Here is a 23,001-nt window from a genome sequence, read left to right as displayed (position 1 = left end):
CAGTCAATAGCTTCTCCAATAGTGAAGAAGACCCTTCCTCCAATTCTTGTGACTAAGTTGGTCGCCTTTTGCTTATAAATCACTTGCCAACGAGGATTGGCAATTGCTACCCGAGCGAAATTAACACTAGGAATAGGTAAATAGACACAGTGCAGACATGAAATCCGCAAATTATAGTGTAAAAGTTCAAGGCAAATTAGGCACCCCTTACCTGCTTCCCACTTGAGACCAAACTCTTATGCAGTTCCTCAAGAGAAGCAATTCCTGAGGTCTCAATGCTCACCAAATCTACCATATAATTATAATATAATGAAATAAACTGTTCAGTGCTTGCCTAGCAACAATATTGTTACTAGACACAAGTATAGCAAATTTACACATTAATCATCCTCAGTGGTGGCTGTTGCACTTAACTTTTATATTAGTAACAAAACATCATATAACTAAACAAGCAAAAGTAATTTATTCAATTAGTTCGTCAGAAAAACAACTTACCAGAGGTGTTAAGGATTACGAGATGAACTATGCTTCCGGTGTTGTCTTCTATGTTCACTTGGCTTCTTCCCGGGTGATCCATTTGAGGATCCTTAGAAACAAACAGAATTAAGTTGCCTAATTAGTTACCACTGAAGTTGGATTCTTTTTTTTATATATAACATGAAATGGTTTGGTTACAAGTGCGTACTATCGCAGAACACATCTGTGCCGGGATGTCTTCCCAGAGTTTCTGTGCCTTCTCCAATTGAGATCCATATTATCTTTGTATAAGATATCGCCATCTGAAAATAAATTTGAATCATCTCAGTTCATTCTTTTTTATTTGCTTATTTTTAAGTGTATTTTTTTCTGCGCTTTAATCTCAATGCATGCCATTTTGCTTGAGAATGTGAAGTGCGGCCCAACAGGAGAGCGTGGATAGAACCCTTGCAATAGCACTTAATTTTTTTCATCATGTTTTAACGGAAAAAAAAAAAAAAAAAACCTGATCATTTATGAAAGAGATGTTCGTGGCGGTGTGACGTACCTGTACTTGAGATTTTATAGATAGGGTCAATTAGTACACATGCATAGATTATGTAAGTCTCAACAATAATAAAGAGGGGTCAAGATTGCTAAAGATCAAAACTCTTTGCATAATAGTATATCTCATCTTTTTTTCAAAAATAATTTTTCTATAAAAACCCCAACACTCTTTTGTGTTGTTAAGTTGGATTAACATGCTTTGCAGAAATTGAAATTGATTAGAATGAAATTTAGAATTGGAAAACTTAGTGGGAGGAGATAAAGATTTTTTTAGTTGTTTGTTTTAAATAAAATAAAGATAATGACGGTTTTTATTTTTTATTATTTTAAATTAATTATTTTAAAATTTAAATACTAATTGAATACTAACGTTCTTAATGAAAAATAAAAAATATCAAAATAAAACTTTTCGTAACATAAAAAATCAGAATTAAATGTTTTAAACTTACTAATCAAAACTAACATTAACTCTTATTTTTATAATAGTAATTAACAAAGGAATGAAAAGGAGGAAAAGTGTGAAATAATGGGTGATACAATGGAAAAGAAACATAAAAGATATATTATGAAAAATCATTTGTAAAAATTGGTGTTAACATAGCTTAACTCTTTGAAAAAGTAGAAAAAAGGAAAATGTGTTGTGCAGAATTGATTAGTCTTGAATCTTGATCATTAGAAGGTAGTAAAAAGGCAATCTTAGAGCATCATAAAGGTGCAAATAGGCAATTATCGTTTCGGTTTTTAATTCACTCTGTAGATTCCATTATATTACATTAGATTTATAACTTTTAATATTTTTTATTTATTTTAACGATATAACTATTTAATAATTTCAAATGAATCTTATATGATATCCTATTTTTGAATATTCATATTTATATTTTTTTTTCAACTTCAAATAATAGTTTATTTATATTTTTAATTTCAAAATAATAAACAAACAAATAAATCTAAAAATATTGGAATTTTATAGACGTTTGATGGCCAATTATTATTACGATAAGAACAAATTTATAGTGAGGTTGACAACTTTTTTTTGTGATATTGACAAAATTAATTTTACAAAATAATAATCTTGCAGTTTTATTTCATATTAGGCATTGAATAACAAGGTAAAAAGTGGTAAAAATATTTTTTTTGGAGGAATGGTAGAAAATGTATATATTTATTCAGAGTGCTTAAATTTTAGGGTTATGTGAAAATTAGTGATGAAGAATGTCATTTTAAACATTATTTCATTTTATAAAGATTATGTGAATGAAGGAATAATATAATATAAAAGACTGAAAGTAACTTCGAGGCTGGTCATGGTCGAGTGGAGCAATATATGACTTTGCATTTTAAAAGGATTTTGCTCAATATACGGATAGTCTACATGATCAAAATATTCAAAACCATTTTTTTAAGTGTTTGGACATGCTTCAGTGCACATGTCATAAAAGTTTTGGTCAGTCGAATACTGGATCTTGCATCGTTGGGGCAATTAATACAAGGCTGGACTCAAATGCCATGCTCATTACCTTTAAACCCAACATGATTTAGGTTTGCATTATATTGCTCATGTATTGGTAGCATAATCTGAGAACATATGAATTATCTATGTTATATAAATATACATGTATAGTAAGATTAAAAGTCAATGGTCACATGATTTTTTTTTAAGAAGGTCACATGAATATTTTAAAACGTTATTTACATATAATTTAATAATATATATAAGTAAAATTATATTTTTGTTCCTAAATTGTCTCTATTTTTTATTTTAGTCTCCCTTTAAATTTATTCACGAATTTAGTCCCTTAGTTAGGTTAAATCCCGTGGATGTGGTCTAAATTTAAACATTACTCTGATGTATCATATTTTGGTTGGACATAAAAAAATACGCTCAAGAGATAATTCTAACATTTTTTTTGTTCATTATTTAATCAGAACGTAACATGTGAATAACGTTAAAATTGTGAATAAATTTAAAAGAAAATTAAAATCAAAATTAAAAATACTAAAAATAAAATTGTCACATATATATATATATATATATTTATGAAAGTAAAATAAATAAATTTAAATCATACAATCATACATAATAATCAACAGAACGTTTTTATTGTTGGGCTGGTGAGAACGATTTAGTTTGAATAGACTAGGAGGTTCCTGAACCATAGGCCACAAGAAACAAAACAAAACCTAAGCCTGTACTGCATCCCACTTACTAGACTAGTGGCCCTACCCAAGAAGATTTCACGTGACTCTATTCAAAATAAAATATTAAAACATAAGGGAGAGGAGTTAGTAATAGAAAAGTACAATTTTGCCTTTTACTATTGGTAAGAAGTTCTCTTTATTTTATGATTACTACTTTGAGCAACATTATCTTAATAAGTCAGGTTAATGATATTATTCTGCAGCACTAATGAAACCGAATTAAAATGATGCAGGCAAGTATCCCATGACGACATCATTTCCTACTACTAGTGGATTTCATGAGAGGGATACATTTGTCTTTCATTCCTCCCTTCTTCTTGTCTTGTTCCATTACCTTGGACTTCACCTCCTCCTCCATGGTTGGGTTTGATTGAGTCGAGGAAGCTGCCACTAAAGTATTCCTTCTCCTCTGTCTGCAAATTCCCCAACAAGATGGGATTCTCCATCTCCTCCCAAAACAAAGCCTTATTATTCTCTTTGGTCCCCACATCGCTGAGACGCGGCCCCTTCAAGTACTCCCCTGCTGCTTCGCCCGTGCTCCCACCCCCACACGCTATCAGCTGCAACAGTGCTGAGTAACGACTTGACACCGACCCTTCACCATCCCTTCTCTTCACTTTCTCACCCTTGTTCTTCTTATTCTTATTTGTGCCTTCAGCATTTACCTTTGTTGCGTTCTTGTTTTCTTCTTCATCATAAACCAGTTCTTCCGTTGATACCCCTCTTGAGCAACGAGAGTGTGGGGTGGTGGTGGAGCTCGTGTAGCTTGTTTTCTCTCCCTCCTCGTACTCTTTCTCTTGCTCCTCGTATTCCTCCAACTCTTCACGCTCTTTCTGCTGCTGCTGCTGCTTGTTGCACACACCCAAAGCCTTACTCCTTGAATCGTAATTGTAATTGTAATTTGCCTCTGCCTCTGCCTCTGCCTGCTGATGAATTCCCTGCTGCTTGTTGCTCACATTAAATCTCTCTGCATTGATAGACATTAATTTCCAATTAATTCATTTCATCTGTACTTTTAGTGTCTTCAAGACCAGAAGAAAAATAAGAGAGTCTAATAATTACCAGAGCATCCTTCGACGAGTTCAGAACCTTTGAGAACATATTCGCCTCCTTCTGCTGGATGTATTATATCCTTCAGACCCAAGTCGTACCACACATAACCGCTCTTATAGTTCCTGAAATTCAAGTCACATTTTTATTCCAATTCAACAAGATCAAATGTGATGTGAGTGCAGAACAAAGAGAGGATTTAAGGTAAATTTACCTTTTACTAGACCATGAATATTGCAAAGGCATGCCACTCCCACGAAGAGCCATGAGTCGATCGAAGACATCTTTAATAAAATGTCCGAAACAAGTTATAATAGTGGAAGATAATTAATTAATAATCATACATACAGCTATATAAGACAAAAGTAGTTACCTTTCAAGCGGAGAGGTTGATTGGACAAAAGGGTGAGCTCCATGAAATGGGGGTGCTCCAAAAGGCCGTTTCGGGAGAGATAGTAAACGACTTGAACTTTTCTAAAGGGCTTCACTTTTTTATTCATCCTGCATATTTTGGCGCGGTCTGGGCTCGTGTTTCTACTACTGCCTCTTTGTGAACGAACAACGTCCATCCTCCAAAATCCAAATCCAAAACTTCTTCCTACCTCTTCTTATCACCACCACTACTAGCCCAGGAATGCCCCCATAATGCACCTCTTTATGCTCGCAGGAGAATGAAACTGATTGAGAAAGAACCAGAAAATTAAGGAGAGAGACTCACAGTGTGTAGTTAATGCATTGCATGGATAAGAGACAGAGACTCATTTACAAACTTGGTACCATAAGTATCAAGTGGATTTTTTCTTTTATACTTTATCACTTATTATATCTTTCATTTTCTTTCTCTGTATTTGTATCCCTATATATTTTCATTGATACATTTTTAGTCAAAACAATGCATTTTCTTACTGTTATATCATGTCAATTTGTCACGTCGTCAATATATTGAGTAAAATCAAGATGAAAGAATTTAGTGAGCACCATAACATAGACCTTAATAATAAGAAACTAAAAAAAAACCAATTAAGCCTTTTTCTTAATAATAATTAAACAAGAATGAATTTTTCAATTATTTTACATATTTCAATGCATGAGGCAGTCTACAGTCCATAGACCTTAAAAAAAAAGCGTGAAATCAGGATGTACGCAGAGAAAGATTCCCTTTAAAAAGGACCGTTAAATAGAAAGGAAGACACAATGGGAGAAGGTGTAGTGGGTGAAAGCAAAAAGAGAAGAGGCTGAAGGACAAGGTCATGGTCTCAATCAGAATCACAATCACCATACCATAAATGAATTTAATTTTGACTTTACTCTCACTCTGTTCGTGATTTGAGACAACAGTGACCTTTGCCAGGGATTGCTTAGTACGGAGAACTTTTTTCCAATTCTACTTCACATCGTTGACGAAATTTTACTTTTATCACTTCCTCTCTTGTTTTTATCTACCCAGCTCCAGTTACCACATCTATTGGTTCACCGTTCACCACAAAGTCTTGCTCCAATCAATCATTTCTTGCTAACCGGAGTAGGGGACAGGGAAGAGAAAAAAACAGGAGACAAATAGAAACGACAACAAATAATAATAATTTCATCCAAACAAAAATACCCATAGTCATAACAAGGCAAACGAATTAGTTAGTGCCCAAAAGTAAGGCGACTAGTGTTGTTAAACCAGTGGCTATTAACAAATAATGACCATATTTGACTCCGGTCGCTAAACCAGTGGCTAAACAATATTTTTGCAACTGAATATTTTAGGTGGCTATTTGTGATTTTTCTAGTAGCTAGTGATCTTTTTTTTGACAGAATTTTAGTAGTGATAATAGCTTAAAAAGTTAATTTAATTTGATATAAAAACTATATTAGATGAAAAATATCTATAAAGATTATTTCATTTTGAAGAACTAGAATTTAAATTAGTATGTACAACAATAATTTCGAAAATAAAGAGAAAGGTAAAAAAAAATAGTAAGAAAGATAAACGTGTAATAAAAAAGATGAAAAGCATTATAAAAGAAAAAGAAAATGATATGAAAAGGGAAACATGAAGCAGAGTGCATTAATGAATAGATGATGATGAAAAGGGAAACATGAAGCAGAGACTGAAAATTTGTATTGTATTGCATGTTGGATGTTGGAAGCTCCTGTGTCCTGCTGGATCCATAATAATGTATGTATACACAGCTTCTTCTCTTCAGCTACAGCGCAACAGCTGTCATCGTCAGAACTCGGAAGCAACCCTCTTCTGCTTTGCCTCATATACTACTTCTCATTATACATATACCAACTCAATGCTAATTAATGTTGTGTTTGTCTTTAATAATAATACATTTTTTTTATAAATTAAATACGTAGTATACTTTTAAGTTCTTATAAAAAAGTAATATATTTTTTTTAATCTTTCAAAAATATTTTTTTTTATTTGTGAAAACTTTTATAATACACCCTCCCCACCTTAGTATCTGTGGATTCGCAGAAGTAGTTTTCGAAGGTTAAAATTAATAGAAAAGTTAACCGGTAATTACATGTTAAAAAATCAGTTTATTAAATTATAAAATTATATTTGAGAAGATATTTTAATTAATTTTTAATTTTTTTATCAGTTGAAAAATTTGTTTAATTATTCAAAAAACAAGTTTTTTTTTAAATGTTATTTCAAGTAGTTAAAAAAATCTTCAACTTATTTATCCAATTTTTTAGTTATTATTTTAAAATAAATCATGATTTTATTATTTTTCAATCATTTTATACTTTTCAATTACTATAATATCTAATTTTAAATCATTTAATAAAATATTTTGTCCGCTTCTAGCTACCATCTAGTTTTCCTATTTTTCTTATCTAGATTTTTAGCTCATTTTTTCCAAACATAACTCAATTAGCATTTCAAAAAAAATGTTAAAATTTACTAAAAAAAAATGTTTATCCAATAGTCAAACAAATTTTTTTAACTAATAAAAAAACTAAAAATTAATTGAAATGTTTTGTTTAACATAGTTAATATATGACAAATTTTCACAAGAAAAACAGAAAAAATGATTTGTTTTGTTGAATTAAAATAAATTTTATTATATTTATAAGGAATAAAAATATACCTAACTCTTTTATTAAAAAGTCAGACAACATAAATATAAATAGCCTAGGCTGTGTTTTGAGTATTTTAAACAATAAATCGACATGTTTTTTTATAATCAATAATTTTTTCCAAACACTTTTCAAATGTGCAAGATTTTGCATATTTTTAAAATTAATTGATATTTTATTGTATTAATACTATTCAAAATATAAGTAATTCTTTGAATTTAATTTTGATGCACTGTACCATAAATATTTTTACAGCAATGATTAAATAAAAATCATCTTCAATATAACTTCAAAAGTAATTGTTAAAAAAAATAAAAATCTTATCATATGACAATTTATAATTTAAGTGATATTATAAAAATATTATACTGTTGACTTATTTTAATTAAATTCATTTTTTGTTATCAGAGTACATATTTACAATTGTTTAAATTATCTAAAATTTAATATACATAACTATTAAGATAATATTATTTAATTGATTCATTAGCCTAACAAAATGTATATCTTTGTTTCATAAACAAGTGTTATGTATTCACTGTGTATGCTTGTGTTAGTTTATGATTTTCCACGGCGACTTGTTTTCACTTCTCAGTTGAATTGAATCTTGTTCTGGTCTGGTCGGCCTTTTCATTTTCTTTTTCTTGGATCTTTTTTCAGGTTGGCCCATTCACTGAAAATGTGTGACTACGTTCTTTTTTTTTTTGAGGGTACAGAGGGTTTGAATAAGCTGGGCTCCATGCCCTAACAACAACTTAACATGTTAAGAAAATCAGTGGGCATTGCTACATGCACCAGCAATTGCACGATTTCCCGTTTTGCCCTTCCAAAAAAGGCTTTTGAATTAGAATTAGCTAATTCGTATGAGGCTTACGAATTAATCCGTAAACATTTTTTAAAAAAAAAATATGTTTTACAAATTAATTTCCCAAATAGGAGTCAAATATGTGACTTTTGTGTTATTAGCACGACACTCTAACCAACTAAGCTAATACACCAATTATGTTATTAAATAATGTTATTATATATAACACTAATATTTCTAATGTATATGTAAATTTAAATAATAAATTTTATGACAATTAATTTTGATATAATTCATACGAAAGTAAAAAAATATAAGCCATAACTATGTTTTGTTTGATGTATTACATATGGAAAATAAATAAAAAAATCTATTGAAAACGACATTTAGAAAATCAACTTTGAACCTTTGGATTCATTTTACATCCCACTCTTCTATACCAAATCCTTGCATTTATTAGATTAGATTTTGTTTGGATAGACACAAAGTCTCACATTATTTGAGATCAAAGTTACAAATAATTTATAAAATAATCTCTATCGATCCATCAAGACGTTTTTAATGAGAATAAAATTGTGATGGTTGATCAAACACTTAAGCGGAGAGTTATATCTCAATTATACCCGTGAACTTGAGGCCGGAATAATTATTTTTTTATGGGATCAGTCATACAAGAATGATCCATTTTTCACTTACTAGGAATAATTTGAAAATCAATAACCACTCAATATTTTTAATTACATTTCTGACTCTTCAATCGTGTGCATGCTTTGAATCCTCCACCACCTAATGGGTGTAGTAAAATTTCTTGTGAGGACCGTTATGGCATCTCTTTTATTTAGTTTTAGTGTCTTCTTGTCACCCACAAAAAGTGATTAGCAACTTTCATTTGTTCAAATTCTACATTAGCATCTTGTTGATTCCTTTTAACAACACTGTATGACGTATATTGGCGGTGAGAAAGATTGAAAACGATACCACACTTGGGTAAGCAGTAGTTATCCGCGCCTAACAATTTCTTGTTTGATTGATTCGAAAGCAATTCACGTTACATGGGTGTGCATTCACGTTAACTAACGGAAAAACAAAGATCGCATAACTACTCTTAAGAATTTCGAACTTGATCTTAAAATCATATACTATTTAATAGCTACAAATTAACCTCTATTCCATTAACTACCGAGGGTGAGAGGAGTTTTCACTTAAAATACATGAACATATCTTAGCGGGTTATGGTCTCTTACTTCTGAATATAGAACAATAATCTAAGAAACCAAACAGCAAAAAACAAATGTCTTCTGTTTCTTTTTCTTTTCTTTTCAAAACTCTAATTAAATAATGAATATTTGAAATAATATAATAATTATGAAAGAAAATTATCAACTTGAGAAAGAAAGAATACAGTGGTCCTCTTGCTCTAGCTCTTTTCCTCATTAATTGTCAGCTAACTTGACCGAGAGCAAAGGAGTGGGAAAAAAAGTAGTGGATAATTAAAGGGGAAACTGCCAAAAAATATATTCAAAAGTGGGGCTTAAACAGAAAAATTAAGCTTTCAAATTATTAATCAAGACAATAAAATAAATAATATTTTTTTTTTATATCAAGGATTACAGGTATCTTTAAAAAAGATATCATTAGATATTGATTTTTTTAATATATGTCTATAGATATAAGATTCTAATTCAAGTTATTTAAAGAGAATCAGTAAGGTATCATGTTAACTAACCACTTATTGGTAGATAATAATAGAATGATTTTATGACCAGTGTATGTTTCTTTTTTAATTTTTGATAACAACACTTACATGACGCATCACTTGAAATGTGGCAAAGATAGAGTGTCAGGGGGTGAGAGCTAGTCCTTTGTCTTTGAAAATAAAATTTTCTTTCTAGAATTAATTAATGCCTCTATTCTATTATATAGGGATTGCAAGTTGTAAACCAAGCACACTCATTTTAGTCATTGTCATGACGCTTCTCTCTGCAATGGTCATTGAACTCTTTGGCGAACAAACATTTTGTGTGCCTGTTCTTTTGTCTTCCGTTATCACTCACAGCATCGTTCATGGTTCACAAGAGACACATTATTTAGTTTACAAAAGAAGGAAAAGTGAAGTATAAATAAAGAAATGTGTTGTTAGATACTAAAAATTATCAAATAAAGATATTAAGTTAGGATAATCTAGTATAATTAGAATTAAATTAGATACTTAAAATTTCCAAATGGGTAGTGGATGGACTATATAATTCTCCATTTCTACGAAAGTGTTGTACGAACAAACGAATTTAATAGTCTGTATTTCATTTTTAATGAAAAATGATACTTGAACAAAACAAAAATAATAATTAAGAAGAAAAATATTAGCATCAAAAAACATTTTTTTGTTAAAGTGTCATTTTTAATTAAAGAAATATAAAATAACCAGAAACAAAGATGATCTAAATATTCCACAAATGACATGAGATGATATGTCAACCTACTTGCACATGCCACTGGTGAGTCATTTCATGTAAAAACTTCCGGGACACATACCACTACTTCTCATATGCCATCTTTAAAGGCATATGCTTGAACCTTTTTCAATATACTTTTAGGCTAATTTTTAGTGTGGCTAAATCCAAACCTTTAGGTTCCTCTCTACCGATGGAGACAGAAAATGATATATGGTGACGGGCAATTTTCAATATACTCCCATGTACGTATAATAAAGCAGGTTGATCAACGTGACAGTGACACTATTACCAAACACAACATTAAGTAGATTACTACTTCGTGTATAAGTAAAATCTAGGCGAAGATATATATTTGTAGGCTGTGAACTCTATATATGTTATAGACACTAACCTCTTCCGTAGCATTCACTCCACACACCAAAAAGTGTAGTATGATGAGCAACAAATTATTCTACGCAAACCTTGTGCTCGCTTTCTACCTCTCATGTCACTATGCTCTAGCTCAGACTGAAAATTTCCCTTTGCCACTCAAAGCTGTGAATCTTGGAAATTGGCTCGTTATTGAAGGGTGGATGAAACCTTCTCTCTTTGATGGAATAACTAACAAAGATCTTTTGGTATGTTGATCGTCTCTATCACTTATTGTTCATCAATAATTTTGTATTCTATTTTAATCTTTTGGCAATGCTTTCTATTCCCAGGATTAAATTATTTGTTAATTTATAGTTGAACTTAATTCCTGGTTCCCCTAACTATAACATAAATTTGCTCATTTCAGGATGGAACTCAAGTGCAATTCATGTCTACCAAGTTACAAAAGTATCTCTGTGCAGAACATGGAGGAGGAAGTGTTGTTGTTGCCAACCGCACCAAAGCTTCTGGTTGGGAAACTTTCAGGGTTGGTTCCTTAACAGATATATACTTTTCAAGAGTTTTATTTATTTAATGTATCTGTTACACATTTATAATTTTATATATTTAATTAGTGGCATTTTTTGTGACCATCAACAACGCAGTTGTGGAGGATCAATGAATCCACCTTCAATTTTAGAGTTTCTAATAAGCAATTTATAAGATTGACAAATCGAGATGGAGGAAGCAATTTAGTGGCTGATTCAGATTCACCTAGCGACTTGGAAACATTTGAGATTCTGAGGAATGATGATGACCCTAACAGGGTTCGCATTAGAGCACCAAATGGCCAGTTTTTACAGGTATTTTGGCGTTATTTCTGTTACTAATGGATCACATGATGATGATGATGATGATTTTAAACCTTCTCAGTCTACTCTTATGACCACTATGGAACGTGTAGCTAGTAATGTTTCTATACTTCTTAATATTGTTTTATCAGGCCATATCTGAGACTGTGGTGCTTGCAAATTATGAAGGATCCAGTTGGGATGATAGTGATCCTTCAATCTTCAAAATGAATGTTTTGAGTGGCAGCATTATAAGAGGCGAATACCAAATTACAAATGGTTATAGCCCAGATAAAGCTACCAAAATCATGAGGGTAAATATCTCTGCTTTAAAGAGAACAATGAGCAGAAATTTATGTCAGATTTTAATTGACTTATGATTAAGATATGTGGGGCATGCACATGCAGGATCACTGGAACACGTATATCATTGAAGATGATTTCAAGTTCATGTCAGAAAATGGCTTAAATGCTGTGAGAATTCCCGTGGGGTGGTGGACAACCCAAGACCCAACACCACCAAAGCCATTTGTTGGGGGATCCTTGGAAGTGCTGGACAATGCCTTCACATGGGCAGAGTAAGACCAATTAAGGGCTGCTACCCTGTCTATTTCGTTACCATGAAATTTGAAAAAAAAAGCCACTTTGTGTATTACTTGTCACTATAAATGTCACTCTTTAATGTCATTGTAGAAAGTATGGAATTAAGGTAATTGTGGACCTGCATGCTGCTCCAGGCTCACAAAATGGAAGACCTCACAGTGCCTCAAGAGATGGATATCTAGAATGGGGTGATTCATACATATCTGACACTGTGGCAACCATAGACTTCCTAGCTGAAAGGTTCAATTTATAGTTACATGTCCCTTTAATTTTCTAAAAATATGTCACCATCTTAAGCCTTTTATTATACTATTTGTCTTGAATGTTTATTTGTGTCATTTAATTTGTCTTTTGGGGTGCTTCTTATCCGGTTAAATTATGTGTATGTGGCCTCAAAAATTGGTTTTCAGGTATTCTAACAGATCGGGTCTAGTTGCAATAGAACTAATGAATGAGCCTCAAGGCGTAAATTTGGAAAGCCTTAAAAGCTATTATCAAGCAGGTTATGATGCTGTGAGGAAACACACTTCTAGTGCCTATGTGATCATGTCTAACCCTCTTGATAGAGATTCAAAAGTGCTTTTGTCCTTTGCTGGAGCTTTCAGTAGAGTGGTCATTGATGTGCACTACTACAATCTCTTTTCGGATAGGTTCTCCAACATGAATGTGCAGCAGAACATTGATTTTATCAAAAACCAAAGGGCCTCAGATCTTAGCTCTCTCACCACATCTAATGGACCCCTCATTTTTGTTGGTAATTAAGTTTTCTACTTTTACATACACAAGAAAGTAGCATTATGAATGCATTATCATATTCTTGGATTCTGTTATAGGACTTTGGATAACCTTCTTTTAAATCTTCTATTCTAAGAAAAGTATAGCATATCATAACATGGTGTTGGTGGAATCTGCCAGGGGAATGGAGTAGTGATTGGAAAGTACAGAGTGCATCAAAGAAAGATCACCAAAAATTTACGCAAGTCCAAGTGGATGTATACTCTCGTGCCAAATTTGGATGGGCTTATTGGGCCTACATATGTGACTCTAACTTCTGGAGCATCAAGTGGATGATTGAAAACAATTATATTAAGCTTTAATTAGTATTGCCCTGTGCTCTAAAAAGGGTGTTGGGTATTTTACTATTTTAGATGTCTATTCAAATTTGAAGTGTAATTTACAAATAAAAATAAAGATAGCCTATTACTGTTACACAAAAAACATATGAAGTTCGTTTGTACACTGCCTTTATAAAATTCACTGTTCCTATTGGTAATTAATTCTATGAAAGATGCTGCAACTTTCGGTTCTTTAATCTTAGATTAGTCAAAGACGGTCCCGAATATGAAATAAATGTTAAAAAAGCTTAAGTTCTTCGCTAAAGTTAACTTATGAAGCACTCTTTCTTCCTAAAACTAGAAAGCAGTTAAGAGACACAAGAAGATAATGCTTGCTGAGAACGTTGAATATTAGAGATTAGAGATTCCTCTTAAATTTTTTGAACTCACAATCATGATTACGATTCCTTAATCCTTATGAGCCTATGATCAGTTTCGCAGCCCTACCATCCTCCATTATCATTTTAAGCACCGAGCGAGAACGAACGGTTGTGATTGACTTTTCTTTCCTTAATAAAATAAAAGCATAGAAAATAATGAGGCATTGGAATAAAAAAAATTGTTACAAATGCAGATTGAAATTTTAAATCCGCCCAAAAATTCTGCACAAATTAGTCTTTCAGTTTTGAGTAAAAAGAGCAGTATAATTATAAATGCTGCTTAGCTAGTTAGTTTTTGATTGATTATTAGAGCTCATCGGTGCCCCTCGTTGTGAGACATCGACATTTTGACAGATTTTACTATTTTATATTAGAGTGCTGGCATTTCTGCCAAAGCCTTCTTTTTTTCAACAGAAAAAAAAATTGTAAGAAAAAATAATTATTTCTATAAAATAAAAATGCATTAAAATTGTTGTCATTTAGAAGATGACAAAATCGATATTATTATACGATAAAAGGAGTTGCTGAATGATTATGTCATTTGGACTTTGACTTCTTTTTTTTTTATTACTTCCGGACTTCAACTTTTATATATGACTAAAAATAATTATAATTTAAAATCTTATTTTGATACTTGAAATCACCCCATCACTAACTAAAGATAATCACTAGTATATATTAATCTATCAGTGTCATGTATTACAAATGATCACTTCATATTAATGTATTAATGTTGTATTTTATATGTGTGTATATATATATATTAGAACTTATATTTAGTAGAAATTATATTTCATTAATTTTTTTTTATAATAAATATTTTGAAATTAATTTTAAAAAAACATTTCAAAACATTTTATATTTTTAATTGTTTTAATTTAAGTTTACCATGGGAATTATTCTAGTTTTGAGATAAGAGTGCTTTCCAATATTGTTTATTAATGATTTGAAGACGTAAAAGTGAAGGAACAAGTTAGAAATTTAGAATGATTTGGAATCATAAAAAATAAAAAATAAAAAAGTTAGAATGATTTAACGAATGTTATTGACAGATGCCGGTCGTGTAGTGTAATTATTACCGAAGCTGTCCAAGCCCAATTACAGGGGCTTCTGTTCCTCTTTTTAATGGACTGGTTAGGCTACAGATATTTGGGCCTAAGTATGGAGAAAGGCTGATTAATGGCTTATCGTTTTGAAATGTTTTTTAAGTACAGCTTATTGATTTGAATGTGATCAAAGTAGTTATTTTTGCAACAATTTTTTAAAGCCATATAGAACTTTAACTTGTTGATTGGAAAATTTAATTTTATATAATTAAAAATTATAATAAATAAATATGTTTTAATATATAAATTATATTTTATATTTTGTAAAATATATTTTTAGTTTCTCTCAGATTTTTAAAACTCCATTTTAGTCCTTTAAAAATTTTGTTGATTTTTCATTCTTATAATCTTGAAAAACACCACTTTTGATCAAAAAGTGATGCATTTCAAAATTAGAGAGACAAAAATATTAGACACACTAAAATTGAACTTATAAAAACCAAAAACATATTCTACTTTTAAATTTTTTATGAAAAAATTTAAATATAATATAAGATTATTTATAATTATTGATAAATTCTTAAAAATTTATTGAAATTCAATTTAGAGATAAGAATAAAAAGATGGTAGATTGGAAGAGATAGATGGTTTAGAGAAAAACGTATAAAAAATGAAGAAAAAAGGAGGGTGATTTGATATGATTGAAAAAAAGAAAACTGCTACTTGCAAAGTAGCATATCCAAATGAGAGAAGAGATAATACTAGAAATGTTAATTAGAAAAAAAATACTAAAAATATTTAATTGACAGAATAACAAGAGTGAGCGCCTCACTTTCCGAGTTATAAATTCTAATTAATGTTCTAAAACTTATAGCTTCCATGTTGCTTTTGAAATTAAATTTCTTAACTCACACAATTATCATTTTAAAATTATAGCATCTTTTAAAATTATTCTAAAATCATCTTTATCTAAAAAAAAAGTGAATCCATGTTGCTTTTGAATTTAAATTTCTTAACTTCTACAATATTCTTTGGAATTAAATTTATCATGAGTGTATTCTTTTCTTTTAAGTTTGATCCTTCAAATTGATCCTATTGATGTGGACGATTAGGCGAGTTCATGTGTGTATCATATATATAAGCACTTAACCTGCTTGAATGGACATTCTGTTAAAAACAAACGAATTGGGTTAATAATTAGACTTAACGTGATGGATGAAATTGAGTTTCAGAGACATATTTTAATTTTTTTAAATATAAGTGTCAATTTCAAAAATTAAATAATGAATTTAATCATTTTGTAGAGAAAACCTGTATTGGGTTCTAAAAATTCACATAAATTTACTGCTTCTTTTGTGGCCTTGGGTTGGGACCACCTCATTTGTCGCCCATGTAATGTATTCTTCACTAGGATGTTCAGTTATTTGCATCAATAATGTAGCGAAACTTAATGCAGCTTTCAACAATAATTCTTCATTATTTTTTCACCAAAAGGGGGAAAAGCGTGTTAATATCTGAGATACATTCGATGTATGGTATTGGTAATATATAAATTGAGCTTGTCAATTTGGAGTTCACTTTTTCGGGGCCACAACAAGATACATAGTTTATTAACTCGTTATATGCTGACCAAAAAGAAAAATTTAACTCATTATATGACTTTGAAGTGTGGTCCATTTGTCTGTTAGTAGAATCTAGACAGTTTGTATTGTTTAAATATAATTCTATTAGTTAATTAAGATTTTATTTTACTTTGGTTCTTCTTGTCTTTTCTTTCTGTTTTAAAGATAATTATATTTCATCAAGAAAATTTAATCTAATTGATTAAATATGATCCTTAAATTAATGTAAATTTCTTAATATTTATCTTTTAATTTTAAGGATAAAAAAGATAATTTTGTATATAGCATGATGGAACATTAGACATGAGTATCTCTTAACAAAATATTCAAACCTCAATTTGTTGTGTTGTAAGAAAGTAATTTTTTTATCTTCAATGAATCCCGTTAATTATAATTATCATAACAGAAAAAAGCATAAGATACTTAAGAGTTTTAAAAAATGGAGAAATCAAAGTACTCAATTTTTTTTTTAATTTTACAAATTATCATACTCATCGAAGAAAATTCACTTAAGAATTAAAGAATTATGGCAAAAATAAAAAATAAAATCCATGGCAGTATTAAAACAAACACTATATTGTTGGACACCTGATCTAATGGTATGTGTGTTATCGAGTCCCAATGAGATCACATTATTGAGAAATAAGAACGACATGCTGGGTAACACTTGGTACAAAGGGTCCAGAGCTGAGTACTATCTGATAGTGTAAAGACAACCAAAGATACACGTAAATAAGAAAAGGAGAAAAGCAACACCTCTAATGAATATCTTCCCAAATGGACATGTTAATAAAGTTTATAACAAGTAACCATGTCAATGAGCCTAAAAACTCCCTAATTATTTTACCAATGGCATACCCCTGACTTGATTTCTTAGTTAATCTCTTTTATTTGCCTCTTATTTCTACATCATTAACTTTAGCATTGAAATAATATATTTATAGGTACTTTATTATCGTGCACAAAAAAACATAAGAAAAATATCATACAACAAGAATTATATAAGTTTAGTAAGAATAATATGCATACCATGTTATTACTATTCTACTAGAAATTCAAGACTTAAGGTCATTTTTTAGCTAAAAAAACAAACAAAAACTCTATTAGAAATTACAATTTAGAAGTTATGATTAGAAAATATTGATTTTAATTATATTATATCTTCCTCCCAAAAATTATATTACATCTTCAGAAGATTAAGCGTTATAATTATAATTTTAAAAGGATTTCCAAATGGTGTAATTACAGCATTAGCATCTAATTTTTATTTTGTATTTTTGTTTCTGAATGGGTTGGACAAAAGTCTCAAACCCAAGAAATGAATTATATAGAATTCAACATAATATCACCCATGAAATTTTGATTCCCATATATATGTCCCCCCCCCCCCCCCCCCCCTCGAAGTTGAATGAAATTCTGCCAATATTAATGGAATGAAGCTACACCCTTGTGGAAGTCAAATTCGATTTTGCTGGAGAATGAAGTCCTTGGTTACCACGTAAGTCGGGTGAGCCTGGGGATTGTCCTCGATGTTTTGCCGAAATTCTTGATAGCTTGAGTGACACTGCAACTCTATTTTAAGATCCTGCAAGAACATAAAATTAGGAATAGTCAATGTCAGTAATTGGCTCATGGAGGCTTCGTGCACCCGAGATAAGGCATCAGCAACGGAATTGGCTTTTCCCAACCGATATTGGATTGAATAGTCATAGCCCAGGAGGCGTGCCAAGTAAATTTGTTGTTCCGGCATCTGTATCACCTGGGACATGATTTCTTTAAGACTCTGGTGGTCGATCAAGATGATGAAGTGATGGCCCAACAGATACTGGCGTCACTTCTTCACTGCCACCATGATCGTTGCTAGTTCTCGGACATAAGTGGATGAATGGAGGAGTTTGGTGCAAAAAGGCTTGTTGAAGAATGCGATGGGGTGGTTCTGTTGAGTAAGAACAACCTCCATGCCTACGCCCGAAGCGTCTGTCTCAACAACAAATGGTTGAGAGAAGTCCAACAATCCCAAAAACGAAGTTGTGCAAATTGCGTCTTTGAGAGTCTCGAAAGCTAGCTGGGCCTCCGGTGACCATTGGAATTGATCCTTGACTAGAAGACGAGTCAAATGAGCCACGATGAACGCATAGCCTTTAATAAAATGATGATAGAAACCTGTGAGACCAAGGAAGTCCGATAAGGCTCATGCAGACCGAGGAACAGGCCACTCTTGAATTGCCTCAACTTTGGTGGGAACAGGTTCAACGTCATGCCGGGACACAATATGATCCAAGTACTCAATTTGTTGTTGGGAAAAGGTGCACTCAGTAAGTTTGAAGAAGAAATGTCCTTCGAGTAAAACCCCAAAGGCTTTTGCGAGGTGATCAAGATGCTCAGTGAAGGTTTTACTGTAAATTAATATATCGTCGAAAAAGACGATGATGAACCTACGCAGGTAAGGTTCAAAGATATTATTCATAGTAACTTGAAAAGATGATGGTGCATTGCATAAGTCGAACGACATTACGCAAAATTCATAGTGGCATAAGTCGAACAATATTAATAAATTTATCATTCATATATTTTTTGATTAATTGAATGCGTAAATTTTGCCCCTTGTTTTATTAATGTTAGTAAAATATATGCATTATTTAGTTGGTAATATCACTGATATGTTACTTAATGTTGATCATTTTTAAATATTTAACTATGTAAATTTATATTTATAAAAGAATTATTAATACCAAATAGATTATTAGTAATCAAAAGACAACTCATACTTTTGTAATCCGCCTATAAGATTGTAGTTATAGAATTAAATTTTCCTCCTTGATTATTTAAATTCGAATTTAAACATTTAGACCAACAAAGAAAAAGGACCAGTATCATTAAGTGCGAGTGTGCAACATAATTGATGCGAAGGATGCACTTCAAGTGAAAAGAAGAAAAAAACAATCAAATGGGGGTTGAAAAGGAATCCTGTTATACCCTAAAATATCTGAAGACATATTGTACCATATTAGAATTTTTCAGAAAATTGTCCATAAGTAGATTAATCACTATTCATCAACATATGACTGAAGGGATATGCATGTGTGATGCCTAGCATTGGGCCAAATGGTCCAATTGTGGACAGTGGACTGGTACAATAATGGTAACATGTGCATTATGGATCGTCTATTATCTATTATTCTCTTGACGCGTTTCACCTTTGAAGGATAGTGATGTTGAAACCAGGGATTAAGCCATAATGATGTCTACACTGTCTCCATGTATTATTGTTGTTGGGGCTACTCTTGCTTATTCGCCTCTCATATCGCTGATCGTGATATCCTTGTTTCCATTACCTTCCTAATAATAATAACGGAAAACCATATTCGCCCTTACATAGTTACATTAACGGCATGCTCATAGACCACTTTGAGACTTAGGCTCATTTAAATTTTCTCATCTTTTTATAAATATGTATTTTCTGAATATCAAATGTTAGTAAATATTTATTTTATAATTTAAAATTTATAAAAATATATTACTTATATTAATTTTATTTTTATAAAATAAAATACTTGTTTTATAATATGTTACATAAAATCATAATTTTTATCTTCTTACGATTTTTTTTTTAGTAGGTCAATTTAGTTTGTTATATGTTTGTTATCTTTGTTTATTTTTTATTTTGCATGTTGGTTTCCAATTTTTACAAAGTGTGATAGTTTTATTTTTAGTTTTTTTAGGGGGTATGTACCTATATATCTCCCTCCTTCTTTAACCAATAGACATAAATAGAAAAATAATTTTTCATTGTCCTCTTAATTTCTTCCCTTTTAATTCTTATAAAAAAAATATTTTTTTGAGAGAAACATTATTGATGTTTAAAAGGTTTGAAGATCCTTTTTCACTGCATATATTTGGAATCACATGTGGTTGTATCCGACAAAAAGAGTATAACCAAATTTTCTTATCTGTGTATGGGGGTATTTTGTTTTTTCTTTAGGGATAAGTTTGTGTGCTTCAAACCACACTATTTAAAAACTTCTCCTTTAAATTAATTTTTTTTATACTTATCATGTTATATTATTAATTCATATTCTGTCATATTTTGAAATTATATTATTACTGTTGTCCTTTATTTAGCTTGAGACTTTGCATCTTTTTTATGTATTTCTTTTTTTAAGAAAATTATTTTCTAACATGAAACTCATATTTTTCTTTTGCAAACTTAGCATGTATTGGCATAATGGCAATTGAGTTATACCATTGAGTTAAATATTATCATTTAAAGCAGCTAAATCTAATTTCCTGGAAAAAATATAGTGTAACATTATACTGATAGAAGCTCTGCCTTAATAATGGGGAACATCGAATCGCCTTAATATTGGGGAACATTGAACCCCATTATCCTACACTGCCAGATTCGTTCCCTTCTAAACAACAATCAATGTGAAGGGATTTGTAATTACACTGTGGACACATACGTTTTATAAAGACAGAATTTTCTTTTCTTTAACCAAATACAGAAATTTTATTGTTCATCAACTTACTACTCCTTTAAGTAGTTGAGTATGAACTATCAACGAATAGCTAGAGAGAGCATTGCCCTGATTTCTTTTACTGGATTTTTATATCAGTCATATGACGGTGCAATAAACGACATAAGCTGTAGGCACCAAGTTTGCGTGTCCAAATGGATTTCTGATTAAAGAAAGGTTAATTATATTTTTTATCTACCTAGTATAGACTGTATAGCTTTTTATTTTTAATTACCAATATAGACTGTATAGTCAGGGCCGTGTATGACAGTTATTAGGGTTAAAGTGAAATATATATTAAAAGTTTAATTTATTATTATTTTATTTATTTTATATTTATCAAAATTTAATATGTAGATATTTGTAATATTTTATTTTATTATATAAAATGACAAATTTAATTAACCTATTTTTGACAAAGATAATGTTATATAAGATTTAAATAATTTTAGTTTTAACTTTTTCAATAACGATCATAATTACAATTGCTATTAATAATATTTTAGAAACGAGGCATATTTTTAAAAATAATCTTTTAATATAATTTAATACCTTATACTATAATTTTTTTAAGTATGCACTTTTGTAATATCTTTATTTTTAAAAATGAATTAAGAGTTCTTCAATTTATTCTCATCTAATTTTTTTAATTTTTTGAATTCAAATAAAAATTAAACATGATTTCATATTTGAAAATGTATTTAAATTGATTTTCAATTAAAGATATACTTTTAAATTCAAAATGGTTGATACAAATAGAATTTTAGTTAAATGTGTAATCATGACATCAACATTTACACCAAATATTTTTTCCATATATATCAATTATAGTTTCATTCATTAAATTTAAATTTTATAAAAATTTCAATAATATATTTTTAGGGGGAAAGGGGTAGGTCCAAAATAGATATAAAATAATTTGTTTAACTTTTTTAAATAAATAATAAAATGACACTTAAATTATTTATAATAATACTTACATCTATATTTAATAGTTGTTGTCATATTAATAAAACTAATACTAAATAATATATCATATTATAACATAATTTATCATTTAAGAATTAAAATTAATAACAAAATACTTTATTAAAAATTGTATAAAAATATTGAAGCCCTAAAAAAATTAGAGGCCTAAGGCCATTGCCTCAGAGGCCTGGCCCTCTGTATAGTGTTTGAGTTATTTTGGTTTACATAATTTTAATTACTTGATTTTTATTTTATTTTTAATAATTTAATTTTAGATCTATTTATTAACTAAATTTACATTTAACATTTCATAAAAATGCTGATATGCATGAGATATGACTGTAGAGTGCTGCATTAGGCTCTAATAATAATACAAAAAAAGAAAGTGCTGCATTAGGCATGTTGATAGTGGTATGGAAAATAGAGTTTTAATACAATGTATTGACATGGATTCCAATTTTTAATTACTCAGTTCTGATCTCCTGTTTTTCAAATTATGCTATTTTGATCATCATATATATTAACTTAACATCCAACATAAGTATAGACAAGTAATAATTCATTTAATATAAGAATGACAAAAATATTAACCACTATTCATTTAGTTCATTTAGAGTGCAAACATGAAAACCTTTTTATCCTAAGTTATAATTATTTTCACACTTAACATTATTGTAAAATTTTAAGTGTTCTTTAAATAAGTTAAATAAAAAATATTTCAATTGAATAATTAAATAAGGAACACATTATTATTGTTTTGAATCACAGCGATACTATCATTGTCAATCCTGTCATGTACAGGAATTACTTTAATAATTTGGTCGTTTAATCTCATTTATTCTAGTTTTATTACAAAAATCTAAAATAGTCTGTTATTTGAAATATATGTATATCATTATTGCAAATAATATATTAAGTGTAAAAAAAATTATA

The 23,001-nt window shown here is 30.1% G+C and overlaps 2 protein-coding genes across 2 annotated transcripts; one reads left to right on the top strand and one right to left on the bottom strand.

Annotated features, from left to right (window-relative positions):
* Positions 1-2,994: 2,994 nt before the first annotated feature.
* Positions 2,995-5,037, bottom strand: LOC102659532 (protein SOSEKI 2). Its single transcript, XM_006580224.4, has 4 exons — positions 4,649-5,037; positions 4,490-4,559; positions 4,288-4,400; positions 2,995-4,192 (listed from the first exon to the last, which is right to left on the bottom strand). Exons 1-4 carry the CDS (start codon positions 4,842-4,844, stop codon positions 3,492-3,494), a joined length of 1,080 nt encoding a protein of 359 aa, XP_006580287.1. The 5' UTR covers positions 4,845-5,037; the 3' UTR covers positions 2,995-3,491.
* A 5,940-nt stretch (positions 5,038-10,977) lies between these two features.
* Positions 10,978-13,692, top strand: LOC100804710 (probable glucan 1,3-beta-glucosidase A). The gene is made up of 8 exons (XM_003524224.5): positions 10,978-11,231; positions 11,393-11,512; positions 11,631-11,828; positions 11,969-12,130; positions 12,225-12,394; positions 12,510-12,659; positions 12,830-13,173; positions 13,335-13,692. Exons 1-8 carry the CDS (start codon positions 11,046-11,048, stop codon positions 13,514-13,516), a joined length of 1,512 nt encoding a protein of 503 aa, XP_003524272.1. The 5' UTR covers positions 10,978-11,045; the 3' UTR covers positions 13,517-13,692.
* The last annotated feature ends 9,309 nt before the right edge of the window (positions 13,693-23,001 follow it).

Source organism: Glycine max, chromosome 5 (assembly GCF_000004515.6).
Source record: "Glycine max cultivar Williams 82 chromosome 5, Glycine_max_v4.0, whole genome shotgun sequence".
NCBI lineage: Eukaryota > Viridiplantae > Streptophyta > Magnoliopsida > Fabales > Fabaceae > Glycine > Glycine max.
The sequence above is the reverse complement of the archived record's forward strand: the minus strand, read 5'-3'. Positions and strand labels throughout refer to the sequence as shown.

What these genes read in the sequence shown, in the direction of transcription:
- LOC102659532 (XM_006580224.4), bottom strand. Translation starts at nt 4,844, where the DNA reads ATGGACGTTGTTCGTTCACAAAGAGGCAGTAGTAGAAACACGAGCCCA. An exon ending in TCAACCTCTCCGCTTGAAAG is followed by an intron (nt 4,560 to 4,648) that starts GTAACTACTTTT and finishes ATTTTATTAAAG; the next exon opens with ATGTCTTCGATCGACTCATG. An exon ending in TATTCATGGTCTAGTAAAAG is followed by an intron (nt 4,401 to 4,489) that starts GTAAATTTACCT and finishes CTTGAATTTCAG; the next exon opens with GAACTATAAGAGCGGTTATG.
- LOC100804710 (XM_003524224.5), top strand. Translation starts at nt 11,046, where the DNA reads ATGATGAGCAACAAATTATTCTACGCAAACCTTGTGCTCGCTTTCTAC. An exon ending in CTGGTTGGGAAACTTTCAGG is followed by an intron (nt 11,513 to 11,630) that starts GTTGGTTCCTTA and finishes TCAACAACGCAG; the next exon opens with TTGTGGAGGATCAATGAATC. An exon ending in CAAATGGCCAGTTTTTACAG is followed by an intron (nt 11,829 to 11,968) that starts GTATTTTGGCGT and finishes TTGTTTTATCAG; the next exon opens with GCCATATCTGAGACTGTGGT.